The sequence below is a fragment of the Schistocerca cancellata genome, chromosome 1 (assembly GCF_023864275.1).
Source record: "Schistocerca cancellata isolate TAMUIC-IGC-003103 chromosome 1, iqSchCanc2.1, whole genome shotgun sequence".
NCBI classification, from domain to species: domain Eukaryota; kingdom Metazoa; phylum Arthropoda; class Insecta; order Orthoptera; family Acrididae; genus Schistocerca; species Schistocerca cancellata.
The window spans coordinates 79,729,180-79,747,739 of NC_064626.1; the positions used below are offsets into that span (position 1 = coordinate 79,729,180).

The following is an 18,560-nucleotide window of genomic DNA, read 5'->3' on the forward strand; positions in this document are numbered from 1 at the left end:
GCAGTAAATCTCATCTGCATGTGAAGCCATTCCGCCAGACACGTTGTCAAAGATTTCGGGTAATTTCATTCAGAGACTACGCCATATTATTGCTACGCATGGTGGATATGTGGAAAATATCGTACTATAGAGTTTCCCAGACCGCAGCGCCATCTGTTGTTGAAAATTGTAACTACTGTAATTTCGAAAGTTTGTCTGCCTGAAAATGTACTGTTGTCACAAGCATATTGCAACAAACGGTGTATTTCTATCGCTGCTCGTTTAGTTTTTATTGCCGTTTCAAATATACCGGTCATTTTTGAAACACCCTGTATGTGAGGCAGTTCGTTTATTACACCGAAGTGCCAAAGAAGCTGGTACACCTGCCTAATATCATGTAGCGCCCCCACGAGCACATAGAAGTGACGCAAAACGACGTGCCATGGGCTCGACTAATTCCTGAAGTAGTGCCGGAGGGAAGTGACACCATGAAGTCTGCAGGGCTGTCCATAAATCTGCAAGAGTACGAGAGGTTGGAGGTCTCTTCTGAACAGTAAATTGCAAGGCATCCCAGATACGCTCAACAATGGTCATGTCTGAGGAGGTTGGCGACCAGTGGCAGTGTTTAAATCGAGAAGAGTGTTGCTGAAGCAATTGTGGACGTGTGACGTATCGCACTGACGTGCTGGAATTGCCCAAATCCGTCGTAATGCACAATGAACATGAATGGATGCAGGGGATCACACAGGATGCTTACATACGTGTCACCTGTCGGAGTCGTATCTAGACGTTTCAAGGGTTCCGTATCACTCCAACTGCACACGTTCCACACCATTACACCATTACAGAGTCTCTACGCCTTGAACAGTCCCCTCCTAAGATGCAGGGTCCATGGATTCATGAGGTTGTCTCCATACTCATACACTCCATACGCTCGATACAATTTGAAACGAGAGTCGTCCGACCAGACAACATGTTTCCCGTGACCAACAGTCTAATATCGTGTTGACGGGCCCAGGCGAGGCGCAAAGCTTTGTGTCCTGGAGTCATCAAGAATTTCGTTGGACAGTTCGCACGATGACACTTGTTGATAGCCCAGTATTGAAATCTACAGCAGTTTGCGGAAGGGTTGCACTTCTGTCATGTTGAACAATTATCTTCAGTCGTCGTTGGTCCCGTTCTTGCAGTATCTTTTTCAGGCCGCAGCGATCTCGGAGATTTGATATTTTACCGGATTGCTGATATTCACGCTAGACTCGTGAAATGGTCGTACGGGAAAATCCCCACTGCCTGGGACACTTAAATCTTGATAACGTACGATTGGAGCAGCAGTAACCGATGTAACAACTGCGCCAGACACTTGTTGTTTTATGTAGGCGTTGCCGACCGCAGCGCCGTGTTCTGCCAGTTTACATATCTCTGTATTTGAGTACGCATACCTTTACCAGTTTCTTTGGCGCTTCATGGTTAATTAACCGTAATATTAAATCATGTTAACGTGCAAAATACACTCCTGGAAATTGAAATAAGAACACCGTGAATTCATTGTCCCAGGAAGGGGAAACTTTATTGACACATTCCTGGGGTCAGATACATCACATGATCACACTGACAGAACCACAGGCACATAGACACAGGCAACAGAGCATCCACAATGTCGGCACTAGTACAGTGTATATCCACCTTTCGCAGCAATGCAGGCTGCTATTTTCCCATGGAGACGATCGTAGAGATGCTGGATGTAGTCCTGTGGAACGGCTTGCCATGCCATTTCCACCTGGCGCCTCAGTTGGACCAGCGTTCGTGCTGGACGTGCAGACCGCGTGAGACGACGCTTCATCCAGTCCCAAACATGCTCAATGGGGGACAGATCCGGAGATCTTGCTGGCCAGGGTAGTTGACTTACACCTTCTAGAGCACGTTGGGTGGCACGGGATACATCCGGACGTGCATTGTTCTGTTGGAACAGCAAGTTCCCTTGCCGGTCTAGGAATGGTAGAACGATGGGTTCGATGACGGTTTGGATGTACCGTGCACTATTCAGTGTCCCCTCGACGATCACCAGTGGTGTACGGCCAGTGTAGGAGATCGCTCCCCACATCATGATGCTGGGTGTTGGCCCTGTGTGCCTCGGTCGTATGCAGTCCTGATTGTGGCGCTCACCTGCACGGCGCCAAACACGCATACGACCATCATTGGCACCAAGGCAGAAGCGACTCTCATCGCTGAAGACGACACGTCTCCATTCGTCCCTCCATTCACGCCTGTCGCGACACCACTGGAGGCGGGCTGCACGATGTTGGGGTGTGAGCGGAAGACGGCCTAACGGTGTGCGGGACCGTAGCCCAGCTTCATGGAGACGGTTGCGAATGGTCCTCGCCGATACCCCAGGAGCAACAGTGTCCCTAATTTGCTGGGAAGTGGCGGTGCGGTCCCCTACGGCACTGCGTAGGATCCTACGGTCTTGGCGTGCATCCGTGCGTCGCTGCGGTCCGGTCCCAGGTCGACGGGCACGTGCACCTTCCGCCGACCACTGGCGACAACATCGATGTACTGTGGAGACCTCACGCCCCACGTGTTGAGCAATTCGGTGGTACGTCCACCCGGCCTCCCGCATGCCCACTATACGCCCTCGCTCAAAGTCCGTCAACTGCACATACGGTTCACGTCCACGCTGTCGCGGCATGCTACCAGTGTTAAAGACTGCGATGGAGCTCCGTATGCCACGGCAAACTGGCTGACACTGACGGCGGCGGTGCACAAATGCTGCGCAGCTAGCGCCATTCGACGGCCAACACCGCGGTTCGTGGTGTGTCCGCTGTGCCGTGCGTGTGATCATTGCTTGTACAGCCCTCTCGCAGTGTCCGGAGCAAGTATGGTGGGTCTGACACACCGGTGTCAATGTGTTCTTTTTTCCATTTCCAGGAGTGTATCTCAGTGTAATACGTGTTGCACTGTGTACTTGAAACTACATTTAGTAGAAATGTTAAGAGGCTGACCGATTTTCACCGTAGTTTATTTAGGTCGTATGTGAAACACAAACCGAACATGTAGCGAAGGGTGCAAAGGATAGTATGTCCTAGAACACGTCGCTTTGTACAGCTTTTTGTATCTCATAAAATCACTGATGTCGTTCGATACCGGGCGGAACAAAGTGGCGTTGTGTTGCCGTTCGTGTGGTGTCAACATACCAACAGTTCTGTTTCGTTGACGTTAAGTGTGAATCGACCTTTACTTGGCTAAGCGAACTAAAAACTTGGCAGATGAGTGGGGGATGTACACTATCTTCGCAAAAGTATCCGGACAGCTGCCGAGAATTCTTCCGGGTTGTATGGCCGTGGTCCATGGAACTCTTCTACCACTGATGTTTCGTCCAAAGCTACGTTAGACCTCTTCGGAGGTGGTCCTGGTTGTGCTGAGTCTTACCGATTGACGAGTCGGACGACGAAGAACAGCCTAAATACCGTGGAAAGTGGGCGTAGCCTGGATTTCATGTGATAGAGATAAACCTTGTCAAGGATAAAATATAACTATCGATCATAATACGTCAAAGATAAAAAACTTCTCATCGATTCTGTAGCGCGACTGTCCATATATCGCTGAGTTTCATAGCGTCTTTTTTTCTGTTAAAATTATCCCCATGTTTATATATTTCGATGGCTTCTCTATATAGCCGTGGATAACAGTTCGTCATCGTACTTAAAACTTCAGTTTCCGAAAATTTCACTACGTTATCACCCGACTGAAGAGCGTGTTCCGCCACGGCTGACTTGTTTGTTTTCCCTGGTCGGCAAAGACTTTTACGTTCCTTCAACCGTGTATTCACACTTCTCTTTGTAGTTCGAATGTAGACTCTACCACGTGTACACGGAATCTTGTATCACCACTAGCAGACAGAGGTGGACGTTTATCCTTAACGGAACGAAGTGCTTGGCCTATTTTCTTCGTTGGTCTGAAAATCGGTCGAACGTTGCGTTTCCTTAAAATCTTGCCGATTTGATCCGTTACTTTTTTAATGAAGGGTAGAGAAACCGTGTTCTTCCATCGCTATCGTTGCCCTTAGGCCTCCCGTTATTCGGTCGCAAAACTCTTATTTCCTTACTAGAATACCCATTCTTCTCAAAAACCTGCTTTAAATGTTTAACTCGGCGTTCAGGTATTCCGGCGCACAAATCCTTTTGGCTCTGTCCACTAGACTTTTAATTACACCTCTTTTCTGTTGTGGTTGGTGATTGGAATTCTTATGCAAGTATCTGTCGGTATGCGTAACCTTCCGAAAGACTTTATGTTTCAAGTTGCCATCAGTCTGTCTCATAACGAAGACATCCAAGAAGGATACTGCATTGTCTTTCTCCCTTTCCATTGTAAACTGGATTTTAGGATTTATACTACTTAAATAACAAAAGAATTCCTCTAAAGCCTTTTTGTCATGTGGCCAAACCACAAATGTATTATCCATGTATCGATTCTCGGCAGCTGAAACATCCGGTCGTGAAAGCCTTCATTGTATGATTATCCGGACAGCCCTAGGTAAAACAGAATTCACCACTAGATGTCACTAGAGGCGGATCAAGCAGTATTAAAGAGGGCAGGTAGTGTTGTGTTGTCAGTAGAGAAGCAGTGACAGCAAAATGGAGCGGTCGGGAGAGCTCACTGACTTCGAACTTCGACAAGTCATTGGATGTCAAGTAATAACAGATTCATTAGGGACATTTCAACCGTTCTAAAGCTTCCCAAGTCGACTGCTGCTGAAGTAACTGTGAGGTGGAAATGCGAAGAAAATCAGGCAGAGCTCATGAACCGTCGAACATTCCGGATTGCCATTGCAAAAAATCGCATGAAATCAGTGGTAGGAATCAGCCGTGAGTTCAAAAGTGGAACCAGCAATCCAGCTAGCACGATGATTGTAGTTAGGAAATTAAAAAGATGGGGTACAGTGCCCCAGCAGCTCCTCATAAGCCACATTTTCTGTACTCAGTGCTAAGCGACACTTGAGTAAAGTGTAAAGAACGAAGCGACAGATCAGTGGATGACTGGCAACTTGTGACATCGAGTGGTGAATTATGCCATACCCCGTGGCGATCAGATGCAAGGGTTTGGGTTCGGTGAATGCCTCGAGATGTTACCTGACATCATGTGTCGTGGCAACAGTGGAGCACGAAGGAGGTGGTGTTGCGTGAGCCGGTGGGTTTCTGGAGCAGGCGATATCGATTCTTATTTCCATCTTTGATCGTTGTCCCTGTGCTTTTTTTTTCCTTTATTGGGTTTCGATTCCCCCTAAAGGGGGCGGGCTGGCAGCAGCTTATTACGCCGCTCTTCACCCTACAGAATTTTTTAAAAAGATGAAGATAATAAAAAATAATAACAGTTGGCGATAAAATCGGTGACTTAAAGGTAAAAATGGCAGAAAATTCTGGAGCGTAAAACATAAAACACAGGGTCGATGAAGCTAATAAAACACACAGGAAGCAGAAAAACAATAGACAGACAATTAAAAAAACACGGCGACACTCTGGGTTCTGTTCGCAAGAGATATAAAAAGCACACCCAGTGACAGCATGATTTCTGTTCGCAACACTGTGGAAGGACGCACAACACCGAGCACTCACTTAAACACTGCGCTAAAAGTTGGCACAAATACGACATAGCACACCCGAGAGCAGGTGGGGGAAACTGGTCAGATGACGGGAAAAAAGGGGGGGGGGAAAGGAGAGGAAAAGTGAAGGGGGAGGGGGGAAATGAGCCAATGGAAGAGGAGGATCCATAAGAGGGGTGGGGGTGCTGAGCAGACGGGCCAGGGATTGGGGAAGGCAGAGGAGGGGAGTACAAAAGGACTCGGGGGAAGGGGGAAAGAAAGGAGATGATAGGCGGGGACAAAACACAGGATGGAAGGGGGAAGGAAGAGGGAGCCCAGGGAAAGGATGGAGGAAAGGAGGGGGGGGTTGAGGATCAGAGTTGATAGGAAGGATAAATGGAGGGAGAGAGGGCATCAACCGGGAGGGGGAGCTGATGGAAGCCACCTTGGGAAACGAGATGTAGGGTGTAGAGATGGAGGGTAGGGGGACACAACGGTGAAGACGTGGCAGGGGGCGGGGATGGGAGAGGAGAGGAGCAACCAGGGGGTGAGGGGGTTCAAGACGGCGGGAGGTGTAGAGGATGTGGATATGTTCGAGGAATAGGAGCAGATGGGGGAAAGGAATGAGATCATAGAGGATCCGCATGGGGGACGGGAGGCGTATACGGAAGGCGAGGCAGAGTGCATGACGCTCAAGGATTTGGAGGGACTTATAGCATTTGGGGGGGGGGGGCAGATATCCAGGCAGGACTGGCATAACAGAGGATGGGACGGATTAAGAATTTGTAGGTGTGGAGGATGGTAGAGGGGTGCAACCCCCACGTCCAGCCAGAGAGGAGTTTGAGGAGTCGGAGGCGGTTGTGGGCTTTGGATTGGATGGAGCGGAGATGAGGGATCCAGGTGAGGTGACGGTCAATGGTGAGGCCAAGGTAGGTGAGGGTGGGGGTGAGGCGGACAGGACGTGTGCAGACAGTAAAGAGAGAAATCCAGGAGCCGGAAGGAGCGAGTGGTACGACCTACGATGATTGCCTGGGTCTTGGAAGGATTGAGTTTCAGGAGCCACTGGTTACACCATGCAGCAAAAAGGTCAAGGTGATTCTGGAGAAGGCATTGGGACCGTTGGAGGGTAGTAGCGAGGGCGAGGAATGCGGTGTCATCAGCACATTGCAAGAGGTGTACTGGAGGGGGTGGGGCTGGGGCATATCTGCCGTGTACAGAAGGTAGAGGAGAGGGGAGAGGACAGAGCCCTGGGGCATACCTGCAGAGGGGTAGAAGGTGTGGGAATTGGCATTATGGATGGTAACTCCCTGTGCTTTGTTCTCTTTGCGTCTTTGAGGCAGGATATTTATGGTGGCGTGCGTGCGCAAGTCGAGGAGAGTGGGTCCGCGCATGAGCCGAGTGAGTCTGGGACGTGACGCGCTTTCGATGTTGTCGTTGTGGGGAGTTGGCGACACCGTGTCACGTGGCACGGCCGTATGCCGTGAGGACCAGTTGCGTTGGAGCAACGAAGAAGCACGGGCCGCTGCCGGGAAGTATTAAAGTTGTATTGACACGGCTGGCCAGTGGCGACCAGGATTTGCTAATACCTCGAAAGCTATGTGGATGGATGGCGTGTGGATTTCACCTGAAGAAGAAAAAATTAATCGGCAAGCTTTCGTGGTGGGTTCCTCCTTCTATATATAGTGAATATTACTGGGTACTTAAGGACTGATGAGCCGGCCGGTGTGGCGGAGCGGTTCTAGGCGCTTCAGTCTGGAACCGCGCGAGCGCTACGGTCGGAGGTTCGAATCCTGCCTCGGGCATGGATGTGTGTGATGTCTTCAGGTTAGTTAGGTTTAAGTAGCTCTAAGTTCTAGCGGACTGATGACCTCAGATGTTAAGTTCCGTAGTGATCAGAGCCATTTGAACCATTGAGGACTGGTGACTGTTGCAGTTGCTCGTGCTAGTGGCCAGCAAAACATTCACTGCAGTGGTGGCGAGACGAGTTATGTTCTGGAACGGCCACGAAATTGTCTTACTAAAGTGGCTAGAAATAGCGCCTCGCATTTGTAAGTTTGGATTTAGTGCATAGTGGCACGCTGAAGGTAGCTGGTTCACTTGAACGTCATTTCTAAATTTAGTTACAGATTTAGAATTTCTGATTTTACGAATTAGTGATAGTTGTTGTTTCTTAATAATTTCTTGTGTGTATTTAAGTGATATCAGTTCCTACTGCAATTTCAAATACCTATCCGAAGATTGATTGTCACGTTAAGTACTGCACGTTTGATTTATGTGGTGTCAGCCATTCGGCAAAGACAGATTACCTTAAGTCGTTGGGTGTGGACTGGCACATCTTTTCATGTAGTATCTAGATTTTTTTTTTGATCAAAGGAAACTAACCTCCTTTATTTTGTTCATTGGTTAACTTGTAATATGTTTATATTAAGGTATTGCTTTTCTGTATATACAGTCCTGGAAACTGAAATAAGAACACCGTGAATTCATTGTCCCAGGAAGGGGAAACTTTATTGACACATTCCTGGGGTCAGATACATCACATGATCACACTGACAGAACCACAGGCACATAGACACAGGCAACAGAGCATGCACAATGTCGGCACTAGTACAGTGTATATCCACCTTTCGCAGCAATGCAGGCTGTTATTCTCCCATGGAGACGATCGTAGAGATGCTGGATGTAGTCCTGTGGAACGGCTTGCCATGCCATTTCCACCTGGCGCCTCAGTTGGACCAGCGTTCGTGCTGGACGTGCAGACCGCGTGAGACGACGCTTCATCCAGTCCCAAACATGCTCAATGGGGGACAGATCCGGAGATCTTGCTGGCCAGGGTAGTTGACTTACACCTTCTAGAGCACGTTGGGTGGCACGGGATACATGCGGACGTGCATTGTCCTGTTGGAACAGCAAGTTCCCTTGCCGGTCTAGGAATGGTAGAACGATGGGTTCGATGACGGTTTGGATGTACCGTGCACTATTCAGTGTCCCCTCGACGATCACCAGTGGTGTACGGCCAGTGTAGGAGATCGCTCCCCACACCATGATGTCCGGTGTTGGCCCTGTGTGCCTCGGTCGTATGCAGTCCTGATTGTGGCGCTCACCTGCACGGCGCCAAACACGCATACGACCATCATTGGCACCAAGGCAGAAGCGACTTTCATCGCTGAAGACGACACGTCTCCATTCGTCCCTCCATTCACGCCTGTCGCGACACCACTGGAGGCGGGCTGCACGATGTTGGGGCATGAGCGGAAGACGGCCTAACGGTGTGCGGGACCGTAGCCCAGCTTCATGGAGACGGTTGCGAATGGTCCTCGCCGATACCCCAGGAGCAACAGTGTCCCTAATTTGCTGGGAAGTGGCGGTGCGGTCCCCTACGGCACTGCGTAGGATCCTATGGTCTTGGCGTGCATCCGTGCGTCGCTGCGGTCCGGTCCCAGGTCGACGGGCACGTGCACCTTCCGCCGACCACTGGCGACAACATCGATGTACTGTGGAGACTTCACGCCCCACGTGTTGATCAATTCGGCGGTACGTCCACCCGGCCTCCCGCATGCCCACTATACGCCCTCGCTCAAAGTCCGTCAACTGCACATACGGTTAACGTCCACGCTGTCGCGGCATGCTACCAGTGTTAAAGACTGCGATGGAGCTCCGTATGCCACGGCAAACTGGCTGACACTGACGGCGGCGGTGCACAAATGCTGCGCAGCTAGCGCCATTCGACGGCCAACACCGCGGTTCGTGGTGTGTCCGCTGTGCCGTGCGTGTGATCATTGCTTGTACAGCCCTCTCGCAGTGTCCGGAGCAAGTATGGTGGGTCTGACACACCGGTGTCAATGTGTTCTTTTTTCCCTTTCCAGGAGTGTATTTGTGTAACCTGTATATACTTCAGTGTGTCTGCCGCTCATATTTTCCTGTTTTCAGAAACGCGTATATTGGTCGACGCGAGCAAACCTCGCCCAGCGAGCTTGCAGTGAGACGGAAATCTCAGGAGTTGAACTCAGGGCCGTCCGGACCCCGTTAACGCGCAGTTTCTCTATTCCGTTCAACGAGAGGCTTGTTTTAGGCAGAAGATTTCCTACTGCCCAAAGTTGAGTGTAAGTTCACCCTTTCGATCTTGTGTTTGTGAAATCTTAATGGATTAACGTTTGCTCGCGTCCATCACATGTTCATCAAATTGACGTTTTGCATAAAGTCTAGAATCTTCCGGATGTTGAGTGTAGTAGAATGCTAAGTGTAAACAGAACAATTAAGAGTACCCTTCAGGTTAGGTAGCATGAAATGAATTTTACGTTTCCAGTAAGTGTAAAACTGAGTGAAAAAGGTGATAGCCGACATTGTAAACATTTGGTTATCTCTTGTTACCGGCACGTAAAGGGGCCGTTGTCACAAGCGTGGCGGTTAATATTGTAAATACTAATTGTGGATAGGGCCTTGATATGCAAATGTTGTTAATTCATTATTACTGTTGATGAATTCATATGTATGTGTAATCAATAAAGAAGTGTTGCAACTACAAACTAGTTGTGTTACTGGTATACAAGGTTAGAGTGTGCAATCTCCACACCATTCCGCTATGGGGGTGGTTCTCGTGGTTATGGTGCCTTCCCGTTATTACGCTTACGAAAGGATATGAACACATTTTACAGCGTTGTGTATTGAGTACCGTAGAGGGAAAGTTCTGAGAGGACGATTGTTTGGATCAGCGTGACAAGGCACCCAGTCACAAATCAGCATTCGTGAGGAAATGGTTTGTGGGTAATAACATTCCTGTAGCGGACTAGCCTGTCCAGAGTCCCGTTCTGAGACCAATGGAACTCCTTTGGGATGAATTAGAACGTCGCCGTCGGTCCACATCCCGGAGTCCAACATCGTTACCTTCTCTGGTTTCGGTTCTTGAGGAAGAATGGGATGTCATTCCTCCACAAGCATTCAGACACCACACCGAAAGCGGCCCTAGCAGAGTTCAAGCCTTCTTAAAGTCCAGTATTAAAGTCCAGTAATAGCTGTCATCATCAGAAGAGGTAGTCTACGGCATCAGATTGTGTATGGGATAAACGTCGCTACGGGAAGAATATATAACCCCCGTACCATAGAAGGCCGGTTTGAGTTATTCACAATCAACAACTTAATAAACCATGGATGCAGAAGTTGGAAGATTTTTCTGATTTCTCGGTCCTGCGCGTCACAACATTCAAGCCAAGTAACAACAAGTCAGTCATATAAAGCGCTGGACTTAACAGACATTTCTTTCTCAAACTGCAATATAACTTACTTTACAACAGATTGCATCTGATTGTGAAAGACGTATTTAGCATGCGAGAACATTAAAATGAAAATGATAATGCACTTCTGCCAACATGTTTTATACTTTCTCTTCCCCATCTACAATATCGTCTTCGAGTTTGTTCCCATTGTATAGTCCTTCTTTATATTCGTTCCGCATTTTAGCCTTCAGTTCTGTGCTTAGCCGTCTCTCTTTTCTTGTACGGCTTATTTCATTTTCCGATATGCAGCGTATACCTTTACGGGAGACATATCTGCTTCTACGGCTTTGCATTTCTGTGCCAGTCATTCTCGCTTTGTCATTTTGCACTTTGTGCCTATTTCATTTTTAGTCGTCAATATTCCGTTAGCTCTGCTTCGTTGCTGATTTTTTTACATTGTCATGTTTCAGCAACTTACCTTACTATCTCACACGTTATCCGAAGATTTCAACTGGGCCTTGTCTTTTGGCACACTTTTTTTCTTTTGTTGATGTATACATGACATTACACCCATCAGAACGTTGTGAACGGCTGATAATCCATGGGACAAAGCCCCGGAGACATCAAAATCAATCAGTTATGATTCAATAGAGGCAGTACATTTCTTACGTCAAACTACACTGCAAACACTCCTGGAAGAACTGCGAAAGTACGAGGGCAGTTCAATAAGTAATGCAACACATTTTTTTTTCTGAAACAGGGGTTATTTTATTCAGCATTGAAATACACCAGGTTATTCCCCAATCTTTTAGCTACACAACACTTTTTTTCAACGTAATCTCCATTCAATGCTACGGCCTTACGCCACCTTGAAATGAGGGCCTGTATGCCTGCACGGTACCATTCCACTGCTCGATGTCGGAGCCAACGTCGTACTGCATCAATAACTTCTTCATCATCCGCGTAGTGCCTCCCACGGATTGCGTCCTTCATTGGGCCAAACATATGGAAATCCGACGGTGCGAGATCGGGGCTGTAGGGTGCATGAGGAAGAACAGTCCACTGAAGTTTTGTGAGCTCCTCTCGGGTGCGAAGACTTGTGTGAGGTCTTGCGTTGTCATGAAGAAGGAGAAGTTCGTTCAGATTTTTGTGCCTACGAACACGCTGAAGTCGTTTCTTCAATTTCTGAAGAGTAGCACAATACACTTCAGAGTTGATCGTTTGACCATGGGGAAGGACATCGAACAGAATAACCCCTTCAGCGTCCCAGAAGGCTGTAACCGTGACTTTACCGGCTGAGGGTATGGCTTTAAACTTTTTCTTGGTAGGGGAGTGGGTGTGTCGCCACTCCATTGATTGCCGTTTTGTTTCAGGTTCGAAGTGATGAACCCATGTTTCATCGCCTGTAACAATCTTTGACAAGAAATTGTCACCCTCAGCCACATGACGAGCAAGCAATTCCGCACAGATGGTTCTCCTTTGCTCTTTATGGTGTTCGGTTAGACAACGAGGGACCCAGCGGGAACAAACCTTTGAATATCCCAACTGGTGAACAATTGTGACAGCACTACCAACAGAGATGTCAAGTTGAGCACTGAGTTGTTCGATGGTGATCCGTCGATCATCTCGAACGAGTGTGTTCGCACGCTCCGCCACTGCAGGAGTCACAGCTGTGCACGGCCGGCCCGCACGTGGGAGATCAGACAGTCTTGCTTGACCTTGCGGCGATGATGACACACGCTTTGCCCAACGACTCACCGTGCTTTTGTCCACAGCCAGATCACCGTAGACATTCTGCAAGCGCCTATGAATATCTGAGATGCCCTGGTTTTCCGCCAAAAGAAACTCGATCACTGCCCGTTGTTTGCAACGCACATCCGTTACAGACGCCATTTTAACAGCTCCGTACAGCGCTGCCACCTGTCGGAAGTCAATGAAACTATACGAGACGAAGCGGGAATGTTTGAAAATATTCCACAAGAAAATTCCGGTTTTTTCAACCAAAATTGGCCGAGAAAAAAAATGTGTTGCATTACTTACTGAACTGCCCTCGTACACCTAATATGATATCGAATATTGTCTTGTACAATGTAGTTGAAACAAACCCTTGTAGACCGCAAGTGAACAACAGTAGCGTGGTGTCTTCCTGCGTTATAGGAAACAGTTTAGCCCCCAAACTTCCAGCATTTTTTGCGAATTGAAACCAGCTGAAATCGCATGAAGTGGTTTCACTTGACCTTCTCATGGATCCAAAAAGAAAGTGGAGTTCATTACTAAAGATCTGAGTAGCGAGGTATGCTGATGTGTCCTGCACTGAAGTTCGTGAAAGGAAATCTCCATGGAAACATCATGCGGAGTTAGAACGGCATCACAGACACGTTAACGGGCAGAACTTTTATCATCTCTTTCTGCTGCAGCGAATCATAAGATTGGTGTGGCGTCAATACCTTGGTGGTGAGAAGTCTTCTGGAGGCCAAATTCGCGGACAAACTGCGCAAAGCGCCGAGAACAGGTGCTCGCAACATATTCGCCAACTCTGAAACAGAGTAATACAAGGACCGTTTTAAGCTTTTTCTATAAATATAAAGAAAAAATAATCTTTGACACAAATCGTGTTGTTCTTCATAATATTCACCTTTCAAATTTATACAATTTAGCATGGGTTCGAACCAGTAATGTTCTGAAAACAGTTTTTCCATTGTGATGTTGGTGCCACAAAACGTGGTTTTGGAAGCACTCAACAATTTCTTGAGATAATGCAAACTGCTGTCAACGTATTTTTTTGGCTGACATAAGGGAACAAATAGAGGAATTTAGGTGACCAAGTGCTGTAAGTACGGGCAATGAGACAGTTACACAATGTTTTCCGTTCATCAAATAATGTTTGGCGTTCTGCACAACAGCTGCCATTGTGACGATGACGAACGATGCGACGTTTTTTTTTATCTTTCCTGATTTAATCGATGAGCAAACTGTCGCATCTCGTACAGAATTAATCGTTCCACGATCCTGTAAACGACGGTCGCGAAATTTCCAGTGCAACCAAATAGAAAAAGCCGTCATTTTTTTGGAAGTGCTTCGCGAAGGGATCTCTCTTGCTGGTTTCCGTTCATCTTGGCACATGAAGCAGTTGATTGCTGCTACAGCGTAGGAAAAATCTGAATCGATGTGGGTAAAAAGACAAATATTGCTCTTTGGTCGCTCATCTGCATGCAACACATACTAACGATGTCTTCTGCCGTTACTCAGAAGCGAAGCCATTGCCTGCAGTTATGACCAAATACGAATAAATAATAACGTGCACGCACTGTATAATGCCGACCGCTGAGGACGATCGGTTCTAGGTGTTTCAGTCTGGAACCGCGCGACCGCTACGGTCGCAGGTTCGAATCCTACCTCGGGCATGGAAGTGTGTTATGTCCTTAGGTTAGTTAGGTTTAATTAGTTCTAAGTTCTAGGGGACTGCTGACCTCAGATGGTAAGTCCCATAGTGCTCAGAGCCATTTGAGCCATTTTGAGCACTGTATTGTACCTTAGGAAGAACAAGGCAAAGTTAAAATATCTGTATACAGTATAGTGTCTTATGTGTGTTATTGACAAAAGACATTTTATGCTGTACAGCAAGTTTAAACGCAGCCAAAACCTCTCAGACAAACAGAAGCTAAACGATGTCAAAGTTAGCGTAAGGAGGGCTATGCGTGAAGCGTTCAGTGAATTCGAAAGTAAAATTCTATGTACCGACTTGACAGAAAATCCTAGGAAGTTCTGGTCTTACGTTAAATCAGTAAGTGGCTCGAAACACCATATCCAGACACTCCGGGATGATGAAGGCATTGAAACAGAGGATGACAAGCGTAAAGCTGAAATACTAAACATCTTTTTCCAAAGCTGTTTCACAGAGGAAGACTGCACTGCAGCTCCTTCTCTAAATCCTCGCACAAACGAAAAAATGGCTGACATCGAAATAAGTGTCCAAGGAATAGAAAAGCAACTGGAATCACTCAACAGAGCAAAGTCCACTGGACCTGACGGGATACCAATTCGATTCTACACAGAGTACGCGAAAGAACTTGCCCCCCTTCTAACAGCCGTGTACCGCAAGTCTCTAGAGGAACGGAAGGTTCCAAATGATTGGAAAAGAGCACAGGTAGTCCCAGTCTTCAAGAAGGGTCGTCGAGCAGATACGCAAAACTATAGACCTATATTTCTGACGTCGATCTGTTGTAGAATTTTAGAACATGTTTTTGCTCGAGTATCATGTAGTTTTTGGAAACCCAGAATCTACTATGTAGGAATCAACATGGATTCCGGAAACAGCGATCGTGTGAGACCCAACTCGCTTTATTTGTTCATGAGACCCAGAAAATATTAGATACAGGCTCCCAGGTAGATACTATTTTTCTTGACTTCCGGAACGCGTTCGATACAGTTCCGCACTGTCGCCTGATAAACAAAATAAGAGCCTACGGAATATCAGACCAGCTGTGTGGCTGGATTGAAGAGTTTTTAGCAAACAGAACACAGCATGTTGTTATCAATGGAGAGACGTCTACAGACGTTAAAGTAACCTCTGTCGTGCCACAGGGGAGTGTTATGGGACCATTGCTTTTCACAATATATATAAATGACCTAGTAGATAGTGTCGGAAGTTCCATGCGGCTTTTCGCGGATGATGCTGTAGTATACAGAGAAGTTGCAGCATTAGAAAATTGTAGCGAAATGCAGGAAGATCTGCAGCGGATAGGCACTTGGTGCAGGGAGTGGCAACTGACCCTTAACATAGACAAATGTAATGTATTGCGAATACATAGAAAGAAGGATCCTTTATTGTATAATTATATGATAGCGGAACAAACACTGGTAGCAGTTACTTCTGTAAAATATCTGGGAGTATGCGTGCGGAACGATTTGAAGTGGAATGAGCATATAAAATTAATTGTTGGTAAGGCGGGTACCAGGTTGAGATTCATTGGGAGAGCCCTTAGAAAATGTAGTCCATCAACAAAGGAGGTGGCTTACAAAACAATCGTTCAACCTATACTTGAGTATTGCTCATCATTGTGGGATCCGTACCAGATCGGGTTGACGGAGGAGATAGAGAAGATCCAAAGAAGAGCGGCGCATTTCGTCACAGGGTTATTTGGTAACCGTGATAGCGTTACGGAGATGTTTAACAAACTCAAGTGGCAGACTCTGCAAGAGAGGCGCTCTGCATCGCGATGTAGCTTGCTCGTCAGGTTTCGAGAGGTGCGTTTCTGGATGAGGTATCGAATATATTGCTTCCCCCTACTTATACCTCCCGAGGAGATCACGAATGTAAAATTAGAGAGATCAGAGCGCGCACGGAGGCTTTCAGACAGTCGTTCTTCCCGCGAACCATACGCGACTGGAACAGGAAAGGGAGGTAATGACAGTGGCACGTAAAGTGCCCTCCGCGACAAACCGTTGGGTGGCTTGCGGAGTATAAATGTAGATGTAGATGTAGATGCTGAATGAAATTAATATCAAAATTACCTAAACAGGTCAGCAAATATTATGTGAGTAATATCAGAAATTGAGTCCGCCTTGATGCAAAACTCCTTGTTATTCGTTAATTTCTTTATTCTCTCAAATTAGTTTCGGCGACAAATATCACCATCATCAGTGGTTTTTTTAAAATCTAACACATGCAGAAAATAGCATGGTTATACAAACACAGTAGCACATTATTACATTTTTTACTATTCGTTTTTTGAAATATAGTTTTCTATGGATACTTTCATACTACCTTATTTGTTGTATGTTACAGCATGTTTTAAGAAGTATTGTCGCTGTTTGCGCCATATTTTCTGTGCGTTTTTTTTTTCTTTTGCTACAGTTTTCATAGCCTTTATCGCCACATGCGATACACTTCTCACGACACACTCGGACACCAAGATGGTGTAATATTCTGGATCAGAAACAAAGTGAGAAAGTTTTTTTTTCTGTGTGTAAAAGTTTCTAAATATCATCCAACGGACGTGAGTACACGAATAGCTAAGTTACAGCTTAGTACACACCAAATAACTAGATTCCACAACACTCTCACAACCCGAAGTACATATTGCTGACATACGAAGTTCACCTTTTAGTTTTTTGTTTACTAACAGCCGCTCACAGGGTTGCAGATGACATGATGTTCGCTGAGTAAAAAACGGCAACAGAAAAAAAGCGCACAGAAAATATGCCGCAAACAGCGACAATAATTCTTAAAACATGCTGTAACATACAATAAATAAGGTAGTATGAAAATATCCATAGAAAACTATATTTCAAAAAACGAATAGTAAAAATGTAATAATGTGCTACTGTGTTTGTATAACTATGCTATTTTCACATATTTTAGATTTAAAGAAATCCACTGATGATGGTGATATTTGTCGCCGAAACTAGTCTGGGAGAATAAAGAAATAAACGAATGACAAGGTGTTTTTCATCAAGGCGGACTCAATTTCTGGTATTACTGTTTTTCTATGCAATCACGGACCAAATGGAAGAGTCCCAAGATAAAATTATTAATTAAATATTATGTCTTTTTATGCAGAGTCAAGTAAATCGCCGGCCGGTGTGGCCGTGCGGTTAAAGGCGCTTCAGTCTGGAACCGCTTGACCGCTACGGTCGCAGGTTCGAATCCTGCCTCGGGCATGGATGTGTGTGATGTCCTTAGGTTAGTTAGGTTTAATTAGTTCTAAGTTCTAGGCGACTGATGACCTCAGAAGTTAAGTCGCATAGTGCTCAGAGCCATTTGAACCATTTTTTTCAAGTAAATCAGTTTATATACTACACCCTGGTTAAACTGTAGTAGAAACGAAAGAATAAACAAAAATAAGAATAATCGTTAGTTCCAGTCCATGGGATAGCACACCCGTCAGTCCATAATGTTTCGGGACTGGATTAATAAAAAATAGAGAAAAGTTAAGATGACGGTTTTAATGTTTCAGGTGTTCTACATAGTCTTTTCCCACTTGTGTAAAATGGGCAGATCATTCACACAACCACGCGAAATCGTCAGAAAAGCCCTTCTCTGAGACGTTGTTAAAACACGCGTGTCACATTACCTCGAATGTCAGTTTTGTCGTCAAAGCGTTGACCTTGCACGAGAATTTTTGCGTTTTGTTGTTTTAAGGTAGGATCGGAGAGATAACACCAAGTCTGGGCACTCACGCTGATTTTTTGCGGCAAAGAGTCAGTGCATTGTATTTGAATCCAGTCGCAGCAGGCGTCCATTCTTCGTTGTTTGTGCTCGGGAGTCAAGATGTGCACACACGCTTCTCTTCTTCAAAACGTTCTGGGGTACGTCTTGCATACTGCATTTAGAGATGTTGCTCCATTGTGATTTGTCACAATACGCCGTTGACGCTCTACGGCCGTGCGTCAACAACTTAACATTACCTCATGCAATTTTGTCATATGATGACATGTTAGAGACCGTGGCTGTTTTTGAAGACAAATGTTGATGGTGTTAGGACAGCAACCAGCCACAAATTTACTTTGAGTTCCTTTATTCAAAGGAAACCGTTACCGGTTTCGAATCGTTGCGATTCATCATCAGACGGTTTACACGCTTTCTTTCTGACGTTTGGTGTGTTTTTTATACATTAATTGTCCTAAAATGTAAATAAAACATAATTACAAACACGCCACACACAGATGGTTGCGTTGCAGATTTTCGTTGTATGTGACTTACGTGAAACGTCGGTTTCGAGTGATTGTTTCCATAACGTTCATCCAATCGATGTAAATGCATTTCCACTGCATCCTCGTTGTTGCACACG

At 46.2% G+C, this 18,560-nt stretch overlaps 1 protein-coding gene across 1 annotated transcript in view; it reads right to left on the reverse strand.

Moving 5' to 3' along the window:
- The window catches only part of LOC126165666 (gamma-butyrobetaine dioxygenase-like), a 207,110-nt gene that overhangs the window by 141,931 nt on the left and 46,619 nt on the right, over nt 1-18,560 (reverse strand). The window contains exon 2 of the mRNA XM_049920339.1: nt 13,215-13,303. Coding sequence (XP_049776296.1) covers nt 13,215-13,292 — 78 coding nt within the window. The 5' untranslated portion in view covers nt 13,293-13,303. The remainder of the gene's footprint in view (nt 1-13,214; nt 13,304-18,560) is intronic.